The sequence below is a fragment of the Osmerus mordax genome, chromosome 19, assembly GCF_038355195.1.
Source record: "Osmerus mordax isolate fOsmMor3 chromosome 19, fOsmMor3.pri, whole genome shotgun sequence".
Taxonomy (NCBI): domain Eukaryota; kingdom Metazoa; phylum Chordata; class Actinopteri; order Osmeriformes; family Osmeridae; genus Osmerus; species Osmerus mordax.
In genome coordinates, this window is record NC_090068.1 from 11,800,988 (window position 1) to 11,818,487 (window position 17,500).

General features: G+C 52.0%; 1 protein-coding gene across 1 annotated transcript in view; it reads right to left on the reverse strand.

Moving 5' to 3' along the window:
- Positions 1-7,343: 7,343 nt before the first annotated feature.
- LOC136963296 (ephrin-B3-like) overlaps positions 7,344-17,500 on the reverse strand; it is a 22,998-nt gene continuing 12,841 nt past the window's right edge. The window contains exons 3-5 of the mRNA XM_067257388.1: positions 8,290-8,382; positions 8,023-8,085; positions 7,344-7,895 (exon numbers count right to left, since the gene is read on the reverse strand). Of these exons, the coding sequence (XP_067113489.1) occupies positions 7,471-7,895; positions 8,023-8,085; positions 8,290-8,382 (581 nt within the window). The 3' untranslated portion in view covers positions 7,344-7,470. The remainder of the gene's footprint in view (positions 7,896-8,022; positions 8,086-8,289; positions 8,383-17,500) is intronic.

Genomic DNA, 17,500 nt, shown 5'->3' on the forward strand with positions numbered 1-17,500 from the left:
ACTCACTCCCTCACTCACTCACTCACTCACTCCCTCACTCACCGACACAGGATATAGAGAGAAACAGAGAGTGAGACATGGAGAAAGAGAGGGAGTGAGGTTGGATGGAGAGATGGAGACAGAATAGCTGTGAGAGGCTCAGGAGGGAAGCTAGGGAGCGAGGGAGCGAGAGGATGTGGAGGAGGTGTAGAGATGGATGGAGGGAGCGAGGGGAGGTGTAGGAGGTGTAGAGATGGATGGAGGGAGACAAGCACAGATGTAGACTGATAAAGAGCTGTCACAGTGAGTGACACATCAACACGTCACATGAAGACAGGAGACTGTCAACAGCACACACACTGAGTAGAGAGAGTGAGGCAGAGGAAGAGGAGAGAGAGAAGCAGAAGAGAGAGAGGCAGAAGAGAGAGAGGAGAGAGTGGAGAGAGAGAGAGAAGCAGAGAGAGGCAGAGGAGAGAGAGAGGAGAGGCAGAGAGAGGCAGAGAGAGGCAGAGGAGAGAGGAGAGAGTGAGGAGAGAGAGATGCAGAGAGAGGCAGAGGAGAGAGAGAAGCAGAGGCAGAGAGAGGCAGAGGGAGAGAGAGAGGCAGAGAGGAGAGACAGAGGCAGAGGCAGATAAGAGAAAGTGGCAGATACAGCAGCTGGTAGAGCAGAGACAGACAGAGGCAGAAGCAGAGAGGCAGAAACACGGTCAGAGCGAGATACAGATAGAGGCAGGGACAAGAAACAGAGACAGAAACAGAGGCAGAGAGAGACAGAGGCAGTAGTAGAGGCAGAAGCAGAGACAGAGAACAGGGAGCTAATGATGTCACGGGTCAGCCTTAATGAAATAAATTCCGAGAATACATTACCATTAAAGAAGAAGAGAACAAAAACCTCAGACTCCCTTACACACACACACATGCACGTATGCACACACACACACACACATGCACGTAATGCACACACACACACATGCACGCATGCACACACACACACACACACAGCTAATACCTCTAAGACTGGGAGTGGGTGTGTACGTGCGTGGATGAGTGTGCTTGTGCATACGTGAGTGTTTGTTTTTTAGCGAGAGTTGGCTGCAGACAGGAGATAGCAAGAAAGAGAGAATAAGAGAGAGAGAGAAAGAGGGGAGGTGAGGAGAGGTAAAGTGAGACATGGACGCCGATATCACACAGACCACGAAGCCAGAAGCTCCAGTGTGCAGTGGATCTTCAGGGAGGTGTTGACCTTTGATAGAACATGAGATTTGGAGGTGGGGTGGGGGGTTAGGGGCGGTGCGGGGGTGAGGTAGTGGGGGGGCTGGGGGGGTGAGGGGGTGTGGGGGTGAGGGATGTGTTTAGCATAGAGAGATTCAACTTGCACACAGAGACTGCTGTAGGAGAGAACCCCCCCCCCCATAGCTACTGAATGTGCATAACCATGGGAATGTGTGAGTGGGCGTGAGTGTGTGTGTGCGTGTGTATGCGTGTGTGGTTGTGTGAATGAGTGTGTATGTGTGCGGGGCGGGTAGACTAATCTGTCTCTCCCAGTTCTGTTTTCCCTTCCCTAATTAGAGGAACCAAACACCTGACTACACAGCAGCACAGAGCCAGGTTCCATTAGTCCTTATCACCCTCTTATTATCATAGGAATATAGGAATATACACATATACAGTTCTAGTGAGTATAAATACAGTGTGTACAATAATAAAGGATGAGGACCAGGGGATGAGGACCTGGAGATGAGGACCAGGGGATGAGGACTTGGGGATGAGGACCTGGGGATGAGGACCTGGAGATGAGGACCAGGAATGAGGACTTGGGGATGAGGACCAGGGATGAGGACAGGGGACCAGGGGGATGAGGACCTGGGGATGAGGACCAGGGGATGAGGACCTTGGGATGAGGGACCCGGGGATGAGGACCCGGGGATGAGGGATCTGGGGAATGAGGACCAGGAGATGAGGACCTGGGGATGAAGACCTGGGCATGAGGACCAGGGGATGAGGATCTGGGGATGAGGACCTGGGGAGGTGATGCAGTGCAAACCAGGGGAGTTATGGAGCTGTACAGCAGAGGGACCCATGACTGTTGCTTTCTCAGCAGTCATAACATTCTTATTACACACATGGCCATGTGACACATACCCTGTCAGGCACACACACACACACACACACACACAGAACATAGTACAAATGCTCGCAGGAGAACACAAAAGAACACACACTCATACACACACACACTCACACGCACGCAGGCGCACACACAAAAACACACACACACACATTTGACACAGCTCACTGCTCCGGTGGTCAGATTCAACAGTGTTTTCACTCTTCGCTTCATAGACTCTACTGTGAGAGAAAAACAACCCCCTCCTAACCCACCCTCCCCCCTTCCGTACCCCTCTCCCCCCTCCCCCTCTCCATCTGTCACCCCCTCCTAACCCACCCTCCCCCCCTTCCGTACCCCTCTCCCCCCCTCCCCTCTCCCATCTGTCTCCATCCTCCCTCACATGCACATTCCACCAGCAGGGTCAAAGGCCATCGCTATCACAACAAAAGGCGGCAGGGCGGGATTGGAAGTTCATTCACATCAGACAACATGGACTTATTGTCTGACAGGGATGGAGAGAGAGGGAGAGGGCGAGGAGGAGAGGGAGGAGAGGAAAGAGAGAGCAGGAGAGAGTGAAAGAGGGAGGGGGTATAGGACCGAGAGAAAGATAGAGGGAAAGCGAGAAGAAGGGATGAAAGGAGGGTGGAGGGGTTGTGTTGTATGTGGTGGGTCTCTCAGGATCCGCTTCACCCAGTTAGAAAAGGTGGAGAGATGGACTGGAGATCTGGCAGGATCTGCCTGGGTTCTGGGGTGTGGTGAGCCCACCCCAGGGAGGGAGATGAAGGGGGTTCTGGGGTGTGGTGGGGTGTTAGGGGTGTGGTGGGGTGTTAGGGGTGTGGTGGGGTGTTAGGGGTGTTAGGGGTGTGGTGGGGTGTTAGGGGTGTGGTGGGGTGTTAGGGGTGTGGTGGGGTGTTAGGGGTGTTAGGGGTGTGGTGGGGGTGTTAGGGGTGTGGTGGGGTGTTAGGGGTGTGGTGGGGTGTTAGGGGTGTTAGGGGTGTGGTGGGGTGTTAGGGGTGTGGTGGGGTGTTAGGGGTGTGGTGGGGTGTTAGGGGTGTTAGGGGTGTGGTGGGGTGTTAGGGGTGTTAGGGGTGTGGTGGGGTGTTAGGGGTGTGGTGGGGTGTTAGGGGTGTTAGGGGTGTGGTGGGGTGTTAGGGGGTGTTAGGGGTGTGGTGGGGTGTTAGGGGTGTTAGGGGTGTGGTGGGGTGTTAGGGGGTGTGGTGGGGTGTTAGGGGTGTTAGGGGTGTGGTGGGGTGTTAGGGGTGTGGTGGGGTGTTAGGGGTGTGGTGGGGTGTTAGGGGTGTGGTGGGGTGTTAGGGGTGTGGTGGGGTGTGGTGGGCCACCCCAGGGAGGGAGATGAGGGGACCAGGGCACACCACAGTTACTAAGCACTCCACTGGAATAATTTGACAAGATTGACAGCCTTAATCAGAAAGTATTTTGTCTACCCAAATAGTGAACACGTAAGTGTGTGTGTCAGATCTGTGTTTCTAAGTGCCGATCTGTGTGCTTGTGTGTGTGTGTGTGTGTGTGCAGAACGTGTGTGACCTATGTGGACATTCTGGTCTGATGGAATGCTGACCTAGAAACTGTAGCAGGGATAATCCTGACAAGATCACAAATCTCATTCTGTCAACAGAGGGACTGAGGGTGGGGGCAGGGGTGTGTGTGTGTGTGGGGGGGTGGGGGGGGGGGGTGGAGGGGGAAGGGAGGGGGTGGAGAGGGGTGTGTGTGTGAATCATTAAAGTCCAGTCACACTGTACAGACCTCTGTGGCTGTGTATCTGTGGCAGAGTGTTTGTATGAGAGCATATGTGTGTGTTTATGTGTGTGTGAGTGTGTGTTTATGTGTGTGCGTGTAACTGTCGACTTCGCCACCTGTCAGCGTTGTGTCTCTGACCCCTCCCTCAGACAAGCCGTGACCAATCACAGGCCGCCTTCACAAATCCAGGTCACGACTCTATTGTAACCTAGGTGGCCTCCTTGAGCCCTCCCCTCCCCCCTCCCCCTCCCCCCCCCCCCCCTCCCCCCTCTCCTCCCCCCTCCCCTCCCCCTCTCCTCCCCCTTCTCCTCCCCCCTCCCCCTCCCCCCTCTCCTCTCCTCCCCCCTCTCCTCTCCTCCCCCCTCTCCTCCCACCTCCCCCCTCTCCTCCCCCCTCCCCTCCCCTCCCCCCTCTCCTCCCCTTCCCCCCCTCCTGCCCCCTCAACGTCCCTCCGCATGTTTCAACCACAACTGTCTCAGCCCCGCCCCCTCAGCTCCCCTCCCCGCTCTCTCAAGACCAGCTGACCCCCGGGTCACCGGATCAACTGGCCTATCACAGCCCTACCTCCACAGCTCAAACAGATCCGTCTCCATTAGCTGGGGATTGGTGAGAATCATCCCCTGAACTCTCTCACACCAAAGTACATACTTGTAAACGCTCATTCTCTCACACACACATCTTCACATGGAAACAGAAGGTTTGTTTTGGCCAATCAGCTGATTCCTGTCAGTGAAGCTGTGTGATCTCCCTGTCCAGCTGGAAGGGTCTTCTCTTCCTCCCCCTCCCTCCCCTCCCCTCCTCCACCCCCTATCTTCCTCCTTCCCTTCTCCATGTTACTTTTAGGAAAGTGATTCCCAAACCTTTTCATTCAGGCCGCTCTTTGAACATTTCAGGCCTTCCCTCCCAGAATGATCCAAATCTCAATTTCTATAGCAACATACCTCTCCTTATCTCTCCCCACCTGCGGTCATACAACCCCAAACACACAAACCTTCCCACTCACATCGCGAGTTTCAAACACACCCTCCCTCCCCTAAACTCTGAAACGATGACATGCTTTAAACTTCATCCAGTCACAGCTTGTCTCCCTGTTCATCTCTGAGCTCCACATTAACACGAGTGGATGTCACCGGAACATAAATAGAACAATTAAATCCCCGGATAAACAAACCCACCGCCATCTGCTCAACGGAGAATCCACGCAACATCAATCTGAAGAGTTGCAAAGTGTTACAACTTGGTGCTGACTGCATCTAAGACCGTGTCTGCTGTTGTTCTTGTTGCTGTGTGGAAGACAGACACAGTGAGCCCCCCCCCCCCCCCCCGCGTAGGACGGCGTGGATCGCTTTAGTGTCGGCGGGCGTCTGGGTTTGGCTCCCATCAGTCTGCCAGAGCTGTCCCTGTCAGAGCCTGCTTGACAGGAGCTGGTCACCAAGGAGACGAGCAAGGAGGTTTGAACACGGAACAAGGAGGACAGAGAACAGGAGAGAAACGTTAGAGGGAAGAGAGTCGCACAAACACAAAGGCACACACACAGAAAGAGAAGAGAAAGAAAGATGCATACAGGCAGAAACAAACACATGAGGGAAGAGAGTACAGAGAGAGAGAGAGTACAGAGTGCAGAGAGAGAGTACAGAGAGAGAGAGTACAGAGAGAGAGAGAAAGTACACAGAGAGAGAGAGAGAGAACAGAGAGAGAGTGAGTACAGAGAGAGAGAGAAAGTACAGAGAGAGAGAAAGAGAGAGAAAGGGAGAGAGAGCAGAGAGAGAGAGAAGTACAAACAGAAATACACAGACACACACACACATCAAAGTTAAACACACCGCAATAAAAAGGCGAAAGACCATTTAAATACCAATGATGTCACCCGTCTCTTGTTGTCTGGATGCACCCGACCAGAAGACACGGTCCCCAGATCAGAAGGATGACCACACAGTGTCTTATGAAGTGTCTCTCACAGGTCACACAGTGTGTGGGAGGAGTCTAGAGGTTACTGTGTCACTGGGGGGGGGGGGGGGGGGGGTAGGGGTAGATTCAGCTCAGTGATTCAAACATTTGACTGCAGGTCAAATCCCTTTCACCGTGTCGTGAGCGGCAGGTACGTTTCACACGCATAATAAGAAAACACACTGGAGAACAAAAGTATTTTAATGACATACTTCAGTTTTTCGTGTCATTTTTCAATCGCCCCTCCCGCACAGAAGGAAAACTGGAATGTATGTTTGTAAGAAGGTGAGAGGGTGAGGAGCGGGAGAGAGGAGAGGCCGGGAGGTCATGGAAAACCAGCTCATGTCCCAGAACGTCCTGAACTTTACTGGGCAGGTCTAACGACACCCTTATCAATCTTATCACTCACACCATGTCTTAGTTTACAGTATCTAGAACGTTCCACCAACGTCTCTTCAGCGCTGGGCCGCACAGCAGGGCCTCTCCTCTGTCTGAGGTATTGTAAGAGGGAGAACCAGGTGGAACCAAAAGGAACCACAGTGAGAACACAGTGGGAACACAGTGGCTTTTTCTTTTGTTTCGTTTTTTTATGTTCGCCTGTTCCTACATCACACCTCTCATATCTCGATAAGTGCTTTTCTGTAAAAATCATTTTGTTCGTTATTACTAAACAGCATACTAGTGCCCCCCCCCTCCCCGCTTATGGTGACCCTGCATTCACAAAAACACATGAATATGTGGACTAACTAAACAGGGTCACAGGGTAAACCCAGCTAAGGCCTGACAGAGGGAGTGTGAGGGCTGGAGAGAGGAGGAGCCATCAAACGCAAATAAATAGAAGTAGCTAGATCTGATCTAGACTCCAACACATCCAGAATATGATACAACAGACTCTAACAGTCTAACAGAAAAACAAAACAGATGAGTAAAGCTATCTACAAATGACGAAGAGAAATACTTGTGTATATAATCTGTAAGTGTTTATGGAGTGGGTGAAAATTCAGCTTTGATATTTGCTTTTTGTGGTTTTGGTTTTAAGACTCACACACATCTAAAACAAAAGGTCACTGTGCACGCGGGGAACACAATAAGTACAGCATTAACACTCATCCACACGCATACAGTGCACACACAGTATACACACACACAAAATACATTTGTACTTCAAAACATTTCGTATCCAGTGTCCCCTTGCTTAGAGTAAGAGGAGAGGAGGATCCAGACGCAGGGGGCCTGTGGACAGCTCTTCAGTCCAGCCTTGAGGTCTCAATCCTGGGGTAACACTGGGGAAATGACCCCTGTGGTTCCTGTCATCCCCGGTCCTGTGCCAGTGTTCGAACCAATCGGTACCAGTACCATTGTCAGAACCAGTACCAATGTCAAAACCAGTACCAGTGTCAGAACCAGTACCAGCGTCGGTAACAGTCCAGGTATCAGAGTTGGTACTAGTGTCAGTCAGGTGCACAGGGCACAGGGGAGGAGGAAGGGAAGGGGGGGGGGGGTGGGGTGAGAGGTGTAGGAGAAGAGCTATGGAGGAGGAGGGGGAGAGAAGCGGAGGGGGAGGGAGGAGACGACAGAGGGAGGTGGAGGGGAAGGCAGGCGGAGGGAGGAAGAGGAGGAGGAGGACCGTGGAGGGAAGGAGTAGGCTGGGAGTGACGTCACACCTGGGAGTGACATCACACCTTGTAGTAGATGTTGGCGGGGCTCTGAGGGGGCATCTCCTGGACGATGTAGACAGGGTGCCCGTAGTCCCCGCTCACCTTCTCGTAGTGCGGGCAGTACGCCGAGTCTGAGGTCCGCAGCGGGATGATGATGTCACTGGGCTCCGAGCCCGTGTGGCCGCCGGTGGTGGAGGCTCCGGCTGCGCTGGTGCTGCCCCTCTTGGGTGTGAGCGTGGCGAGCGTCAGGGTGGGGTGGTGGCTCTCCGACTGCTTCCTCTTCCTGCGCTGGTAGCACACCACGCAGATGATCACCGTGACGATGAGGAGGAAGGCTCCGCCCCCCGCGGCGCCGGCGATGATGGCCACGTGTGAGGCGTTGATGTTCCCGTCGTCGTGGCCGCCGGCGCCGCGGGACGAGGTCCCGTTAGACACGCCCCCTGCTGACAGAATCAGACCTTCAACACCCCAAACTGTACTGGCCCGGATCTGCATGGTGGCTTTGGAATGTTAACGTAATTTGTTAGTGAACGTCATGGTAACTGATGTGATGGTGTGACGGAACTGTACCTGTGTTCTTGGGGCTGAAGCGGTTGGGGTCTGGTTTGGGTTTAGGAGGAAGACCGTAGGGTGCTGAGGAAACACATACCTGCTTTAGTCCCCCACACACATAACTGCTTTAGTCCTCCACACACACCTCACAGGAATGACTGACACACCATAACTACTGACACACCATGACAGAAGAAGACTGCATATGGACCAAGACAAGTTCTATAGAAGCATAAGCACTGACATGGTGATGAAGACGATGACGATGATGATGATGCTACTCACTTTGTCCCACTTTGAGCACCACCTTCATCCCTCGCGTCACACACACCCCTCCTCTCACGCTGTCCAGACCCTGCCTGGTGCCGTCCGACGTGGCTGAGGAAGAGGAGGAAGAGAAGGAAGAGGAGGAAGAGAGGGAAGAGGAGGAAGAAGAGGAGGAAGAGGAAGAGGAGGAAGAGGAGGAAAAGGAGGAAGAAGAGGAAGAGGAGGAAGAAGAGGAAGAGGAGGAAGAGGAGGAAAAGGAGGAAGAGAGGGAAGAGGAGGAAGAGGAGGAAGAGAAGGAGGTGGAAGAGGAAGAAGAGGAAGAAGAGGAGGAAGAGAAGGAAGAGGAGGAAAAGGAGGAGAAGAGAGGAAGAGGATGAAGAGGAGGAAGAGGAGGAAGAAGAGGAGGAAGAGGAAGAGGAGGAAGAGGAGGAAGAAGAGGAGGAGGAAGAGGAGGAAGAGAGGGAAGAGGAGGAAGAGAAGGAAGAGGAGGAAGAGGAGGAAGAGGAGGAAAAGGAGGAAGAGAAGGAAGAGGAGGAAGAGGAGGAAGAGAGGGAAGAGGAGGAAGAGGAGGAAGAGAGGGAGAGAGGAGGAAGAGGAGGAAGAGAGGGAAGAGGAGGAAGAGAGGGAAGAGGAGGAAGATGAGGAAGAAGAGGAAGAGGAGGACAACGTCTCAGTGTCATGATCTGGTCACACACACACGTATAGATGTGCACACAAGCACACACACACACTCGCACAAAAACTCATGCACACATATGATGACACACACACGCATGCACACACACACACACACACACACACACACACCCTAGCACACACACACACCAACACACACACACCTCAGTCACCAGAGCAGAGGATACAAAGACCCCACAGGATTTGAAACTGTTTTAATACAGTTTGAAGTGAAGAGGGTCAAATCTACTGCACATTATTTCCCCCTGGCTAACCTCTTACACAATCAGCGCTCTGGATGATGCACTCATGGGCACACACACACACACACACCCATATGCAAACACACCCACGTACACACACACACACACACGTTGTAGAGTCACGCTCACAGACTGTAATCCATGGACCTCACAGCTGGGGCCTTCTGGGGTGGGGAACTAGGTCAGAACATGCCCCACCTCCACACACCCTAACACACACACACACACACACACACACACACCCTAACACACTTCCACACACCCTAACACACACAAAAACACACCTCCACACATCCTAAAACACACGCTAACACACACATCATCCCACTGACCCCAAACCTACTACAGCCAGTAGTACTTTCCTTTCCCTGCTCTGCCCTGCCCTGCCTCATCCTGCCCCCTCCCCGCCCTGCCCCGCCAGGTTCCGTTCTGCGCCAGAAGAAGAACTGTTTGTAAACGCGGTGCATCTGCTGTAGATATAGAGAGAGGGGAGCTGGACGTGGGGTGGAGAGTGAGAGAGGGGAGGAGAGAGAAGGAGAGAGAGGGGTGGAGGAGAGAGAAGGAGAGAGAGGGGGAGGAGAGAGAAGGAGAGGGGAGGAGAGAGGGGAGCAGGACTTGGGGTGGAGAGAGAGAGAGGGGAGGAGGGAGAAGGAGAGAGAGAGGGGGGGAGAGAGAACAAGAGAGAGAGGGGAGGAGAGAGAAGGAGAGAGAGAGGGGGGAGAGAGAACGAGAGAGAGAGGGGAGGAGAGAGAAGGAGAGAGAGGGGAGCAGGACGTGGGGTGGAGAGAGAGAGAGGGGAGGAGGGAGAAGGAGAGAGAGAGGGGGGGAGAGAGAACGAGAGAGAGAGGGGAGGAGAGAGAAGGAGAGAGAGGGCAGCAGGATGTGGGGTGGAGAGAGAGGGGGGAAGAGAGAGAAGGAGAGAGAGGGGAGGAGAGAGAAGGAGAGAGAGGGGAGCAGGACTTGGGGTGGAGAGAGAGAGGGGAAGAGAGAGATGGAGAGAGGGGGGGAGGAGAGAGAAGGAGAGAGAGGGGAGCAGCACTTGGGGTGGAGAGAGAGAGGGGAGGAGAGAGAAGGAGAGAGAGGGGAGGAGAGAGAAGGAGAGAGAGAGAGAGAGGGGGGAGGAGAGAGAAGGAGAGAGAGAGGGGAGCAGGACTTGGGGTGGAGAGAGAGAGAGGGGAGGAGAGAGAATGAGAGAGGGGGGAGGAGAGAGAAGGAGAGAGAGGGCAGCAGGACGTGGGGTGCGTGTACTCTGGCTGCTACCGCTATATATTGAAAGTATTTTGCTGTCGTTCCAATTCCCTTTTCCCCTAAGAAAATAAAAAGCAGCAAGAAAATAATTTGACCGTGAATACTGTCCTGTTTCCACACTCACTCTCTTGATCTGCAGTCAAGTACTTAGAGCTGCTCAACTCTACCCTGTGGAGAGAGGGCGAAAGAGGGAGAGAGAGGGGAGAGAGAGAGACGGAGAGAGGGGAGAGAGAGAGAGAGAGAGAGAGAGAGAGAGAGAGAGAGAGAGAGAGAGAGAGAGAGAGAGAGAGAGAGAGAGAGAGAGAGAGGGAGAGAGGGAGAGAGGGAGAGAGAGAGAAAGAGAGAGAGAGAGAGAGGGAGAGAGGGAGAGAGCAGAGAGCCTCTGATGAGACTGAGTGGGCGTGGCACTCTCACTGTTTAAAGGTCCAGTGATTTACTGATCTGTTATTACAACATGCTAAAGACATGACACACACACACAAACAGACATATCGCTCTCCTGCACGCAAACACGCGTGCAGGATGGCCATGCACACGCCGCGCACGTCGAGACTCATTTGTAAGGTTCGAGGAGGAGGCAGTGAAGAGGCTGAGGACACACAGAGCGGAGGAAGAGAGAGAGGATGAGGGGGAGAGAGGAAGAGAGAGAGGATGAGGGGGAGAGAGGAAGAGAGAGAGGATGAGGGGGAGGGAGGAAGAGAGAGAGGATGAGGGGGAGGGAGGAAGAGAGAGAGGATGAGGGGGAGGGAGGAAGAGAGAGAGGATGAGGGGGAGGACTGAGTAATCGAGATGATGATCAACAAGGGTAGACAGACAGAACAGAGAGAGAGAGAGAGTGAGAGAGGGTAGGAAAGAGACAGAGATAGGGGGGAGGAGAGAGGGAGAGAGAGGAGGAGAGAGGGAGAGAGGGGAGGAGAGAGATAAAGGGGAGGAGAGAGGGAGAGAGGGGAGGAGAGAGAGAGAGGGGAGGAGAGAGAGAGAGAGAGAGAGAGAGAGAGAGGGGAAGAGAGAGATAGAGGGGAGGAGAGAGAGAGAGGGGAGGAGAGAGAGAGGGGAGGAGAGAGAGAGAGAGAGAGGGGAGGAGAGAGAAGGAGAGAGAAGCATAAAGTAATTGAGATGAAGATGAGGAGTGAGGGATGATGAGGGGGGGAAGGCCAGGACCTGGACAAGCGGGACAGTTTGTTGTCGCCTAAAACCCTAAACACGACAAAACACACCAAAACTGTTTCTGCTTTCAACAGAACAAGACTGACCATTTAACACATGAGCACACACTCTGCAGTAGAGGGGGATTTAGGCTGTCCTCCACAGACAAGACCCAGGATGTGGGGAGGAGAGGGAAGGGGGGAGAGGGGAGGGAAGGGGGAGGGGGCTGTTTTCGCATCCAGCACATCCAAAATTGACCCAGAGAGTGACCCACTTAGCCCTAACCCCCGACCCCTTCCCCAGCCTGGGTGCCACAGTAGGAGAAAAAGGAGGGGGTTGACCCGTGTTGACCAATGACAGAACAGCCACACCCCGAGTTGACCAATGACAGAGAAGCCCTAGCTCCAGGAGATGGCCTGAACTTCGCCATATAAGGAGGCCAAATCCAGCCAACTGTTTAAGTCCCATGTAAAATTAAAGAAAACACCCATCTGAAATTAAAGAAATCTAAGAGCCTCTCAAAATCCCTTGGCAAATCTATTTCAGTCCAGTAGATTCAGCCCTCAGCCCACGTTGGCTGCCAATCTGCCTTTTAAACATTCATCCTCACAGCAGACTAGCAGAGAAGCAGCCAGACAGACAGACAGAGAGACAGGCAGAAAAGCAGAACACCAGGCAGGGGGCAACGGCAATAAGACAGACAGACAACCAGACAGACAGGCAGACAGACAGGCAAGCAATCAGCCAGGCAGTCAGTCAGCAAGGCAGTCAGACAGTCAGTCAGACAGCAAGGCTCTCGCCTGGTCCAGTAAGTGGCTCTCCATTCTGTCTACCCGAGTGTAAAAATAGAACGACTACTGCCACTCTCGTCCCTCATGAGGAAACTGACAGGAGGACCTCCACCCAAACCCCCCCGCCTCTTCTACCCCTCCCCCATACCCCGCCCCCTCCCCACCTCCGGTGGCCCTCATCTCTGTACCAGGGCGGGGTCAGGGGTGGTCTGGCTGTCAGGACATCGACAGGTCACATGACTAACAGCTCAAAGCCGCCGTCGCCTTTGTTGAATGTCCTATCACTCAGAATGGATGTCGTCGCTTGTAACGACACGTAAACGTGTCGTGTGTGTGTGAGTGTTTATGAGTGACTCAGCGTGTGTGTGTGTGCATTAGGTAATTGCGTCTGTGTGTGTTTGCAGTCATGCTCCGTGTGTTGTTGTGACGTGTGACCTAGATAAGGTTATGTTGTTGCCGGTGGGGCACAGTAGATGTACAATCCCCCCCCCCCCCCACACACACACACACACACGCACACACACACACAAACCCAGCTCAGCTTAGAGAGCCCCTTAGCTGTGTTGTGTCTCTGTTTCGAGTTAGGGTTAAGGTCGGGTTCGCGTTTAGCGTATGTTGAAGGTCACGGCTCGCACTTGGGGAAACCGCAGAACGACCCTGTAGAACGATAAGGAACGTACCTAGAAAACAAAAATAAACATCAACTCGTACCGTCCAAATGCGGCCAGACTAAAAGCAGGCTTCTCTTTCATGTTCTGCTTCTGTAAAAGAAGGAGATCCCCTGAGTTGTGAGTTTGCATCTTTCATGCTGCCTGTGTATTTTTTTTTTGCCTGTCGGTTCAAAACAAAAGTACTCTCTTACTCATTCTGAAATGTAAGTTGTATTTATTCTCTTCTACTAACTCGTAGATTGTGGTTAAACAACTTTCTCTAGAGCAGTATGTCCCCCCCATACCAAACACCGGAAACCGGTGCACTAATCACTGCACTAATCTCTAATTGGTGGAGACACCGAGGACACTGCCTGATTGGACACAAATTGAAACGGATGACGCTTCAGCTGTCTTTGATTGGCTGAGGCCACATGCTGAATACTAACTGATGTAACGAATAGTGTTGAGGCAGGTGCTCAAACTGGGGTGTTTAACTACATTAAAATACACTGTATTTGTTTGGTAGAGTTGAGCTCTATTCAGTCTTACTCTGTGTGGTTTTAGTCAGACTGCATGCCCTTTCTCTGTATCTAAGGTCTTCCTGTTCCGTCTCAGTCAACAATATCTAACTCTTAAGTACTTATCTGTGACTTGCGTAAAAATGATCAGTCTACTTATAATAACGTACTTGTAATTGCTCAAGGTACATTGCTCATTAGGTATGCAGTTGAGTGAGCAGGATAAATATCTACAAATGACTGTAATTAAAAAACGATTAAATGAATATAGTGAATGTATCTATGTATGTATCTATCCATCCATCACCACAGGTACATGTGCGTTCCAGAGGGCTGGCAGTACGGTGTCAGGAGCTCAGAGATTTTCACCAGACTGTCAGAGGAAGATGGACCAAAATAGCAGCCCTGGGATAGGTGAGGGAAGGAGAATCAATCGCAGAAACAAGATGGAAGGAAGACAGGAAAGGAGAGATGGAGGGTGGCGAGAGGAAGAGGAGGAGGAGGAGAGAGCGTGAATGGCTAAGAGCATAAACAGGGGGAGTGGGAGAGAGTCGGGGAGGGAGGGCTAAAGTAGGAAAGGGAGTGTGTGGCGTGAGGACAGATGAAGAGAGAGCAGAGAGCTGGAAGAGAAATAGAATGGAGGGAGACAGACAGACAGACAGAGAAGGAGATAAAGAGAGAGTGTGGGAGATAGAGAGAGATAGAGAGACAGTGTGAGAGAGAGAAAGAGAGAGAAAGTGAGATAGAGATGTATCTGTAGAGAGAGAGAGCGATAGAGAGAGAGGGAGATAGACAGAGAGACAGGGGCGGGGGGAGGGCGTTGTATCAGAGTCTGAAATCAGAAAAGGTTTTCTGGGTCATGTTCCTGTCAGCTTCAGAAGAGAGAAGGAGAGAGACAAGGCTCTGGAGGAGGAAAGAGATAACACACAGAAGGCAACAAACACACACACACTCACACACACACACACACACCCACACGGGAGTAACATGCTCCTTCAGCTCTCTAATAGCTGCTTACGGTGAACTTGGATCATTCTGACAGTTACACATGTAAACAGATTACCTCACACACCTCTACACCACACACTATGACATTATTGTCTATCAAGTAAACACACCCACACACACACACACACACACACACACACACACACACACACACACACACACACACACACACACACACACACTCTGTCAAACACTGTCAAACACACACACTGTACCAAACATTGTGAAACACTGTTGCAGTACGCAAAACAAATCCTCCTGTTTAATGCAAATAGTGTTCTACCCACCCACATGATGGGAGACGGTTTATTCTCTAACTAACCCTTTGAGTTTCATCAATCTGACATAAACATGATTATACATGTGAGTACATGTGTGTTAGCTGTCTTCAACATGTTTGATGTTGCTGCAGTTTCACGGTTCCTGCCTTGTGTAACCAGTACAGGTACGTTGGAATAAATCTGTTCCACTCCACTTCACAGTTTCCACGTTGCCTATCCAAACCTATAATGAATGATCTAAATGTATAATAAATGATCCCAACCTATAATTCATTATCTAAACCTTTAATGATTTATCAAAACCTGTACTAAACTATCTAAATCTATAATAACTGGGTCTTAACCCTACATGCAGTAGATAGGAGAGAGAAATAAAGTAGATTTTAGGCTCTTTCCCCTGGAGTACAATCAGGGACCCCCCACCCCCACCCCCCCCGCTTCACAAAGAGGACGTAAGATAAAGAGACATTATAGAGAAGCATCGAGCCAAACTAACCCAGACTGACAACTGAGTCACAGCACAGCCAAGGGGGAGTGAGACCAAGAGAGAGAGAGAGAGAGCGAGCGAGCGAGCGAGCGAGCGAGAGAGAGAGAGAGAGAGAGAGAGAGAGAGAGAGAGAGAGAGAGGGAGGGGATAGGGAAGCAGAGGGAGAGATCGACAGGGAGGGGGAGAGAGAAAAATACATATAGAAATAGAAGAAAAGAGTGAGAAGAAGAGAGAGAGAGGGTGGGAGAGAGAGAGATAGGGGGGGAGAGCACAAGGGGAGGGATTCTAGCTCTTAAACATCTCGTCTCCATTCACTGTCTCCATGACAGTTTTGCCAGTCATGTTCTCTCTCTCATCACCACAGGCTGTGTTCAGGAGCCCAGACTGTGTTCAGGAGCCCAGGCTGTGTTCAGGAGCCCAGACTGTGTTCAGGGGCCCAGGCTGTGTTCAGGTGCCCGGGCTGTGTTCAGGTGCCCGGGCTGTGTTCAGGAGCCCAGGCTGTGTTCAGGAGCCCAGACTGTGTTCAGGAGCCCAGACTGTGTTCAGGGGCCCAGACTGTGTTCAGGAGCCCAGACTGTGTTCAGGTGCCCAGGCTGTGTTCAGGGGCCCAGACTGTGTTCAGGAGCCCAGACTGTGTTCAGGGGCCCAGACTGTGTTCAGGTGCCCCGGCTGTGTTCAGGAGCCCAGACTGTGTTCAGGGGCCCAGACTGTGTTCAGGAGCCCAGACTGTGTTCAGGAGCCCGGACTGTGTTCAGGAGCCCAGACTGTGTTCAGGAGCCCAGACTGTGTTCAGGGGCCCAGACTGTGTTCAGGGGCCCGGACTGTGTTCAGGAGCCCAGACTGTGTTCAGGGGCCCGGGCTGTGTTCAGGTACCCGGGCTGTGTTCAGGGGACGGCATGTTTGTCCTCTCTGCAGGGTCTTTTGTCCGAGCGCGAGGACAGGCGATCTGAACAGGCCGGATGCTTCTCCCCTCCCTTGGCTGTTAATTATCCTAATTAGTTCCTTAATGACATTAAAAGTGTGTCAGCCAGAAAGGAGACACTCTAAAGGAAGTAAGGGATATATGTAAAAAAAAAAGAAATATCTGATCCCAGATTTCTCCCTTTAGAATACATTTGGAATGATAGAACACTCATATTGAGGTCAAATTCTGACAGTTACCTTTCATTGGTTATCAGTACTACTGACTGATTCTCCACATTATCCTTGTTTCCTCACAGACAAACCCCACGCCCTCCTCTCCAGCCCTGCAGAGTTACTGACCATCACCCTCCACCAACCCTTCTGTTTGACACCCACTCCCAATACATGACAGGGCATCCTGCAGGGGAACGCCCCCCGCTCCGCCGCCAGCAGGAACATGGCTCTCCATCCCCAGCCCCTGCGATGCGGCGGGGGGATGAACACCACAGAGATAACTAAGCCTCCGGCGTGGAAACAAATCCCATAGAGGCAACAATGACAGAGCCTCAGGGGGCAGAGTGTGTGTGTGTGTGTTTGTGTGTGTGTGTGTGTGTTTGTGTGTGTGACAGCGCACAAGTTTGTGTGGATTCGCAAGTGAAGATCGGATCATTCTGGAAAGTGCTACGTTTAATTCCACAGTGGTACACATAAACTGCATTATAGTCCTCATGCTCTCTCTACTTCTTCCCTGTTTCCCTTTCATCCCCCCCTCCTTTCACTCCCCTCTCTCCCTGCACATTCATCTCCCCTCTCCTGGTTTCTAGTGAACAGCTGTTGGAGAGAATTCCCCCCAATCCCCTGGTCAGTGTAATATCTTTCTACTCACACAGAGAGTGAGGGATGTGTGCGAGGGAGTGTGTTTGTGTGTGTTTGCGTGTCTGAACCTCTTTTTAAAAGTTTTGTCAGTCTAATTCTAATGCGAAAACATCATAATTAGTTATTTTCTGTGTATGTGTGTGTGTGTGTGCGCGCTTGTCTACGTCGAGTGGGCCTGTGTTCGATCTGCCTGCCTCAGCAGTTGTCAAACAGTACGTGAACATTAACTGTGTGTGTGTTGGTGTGTGTAAGTGTGTGTAAGTTGCTGCTGGAGCCAGGAGGTTAATGAATCACGGTGTTAAACCTTCTCAATCCAATTAGTGTGGGAGTCTTACTGCATGCCCTTTATCAGTGAGGAAAACACACTCACACACAGTCTC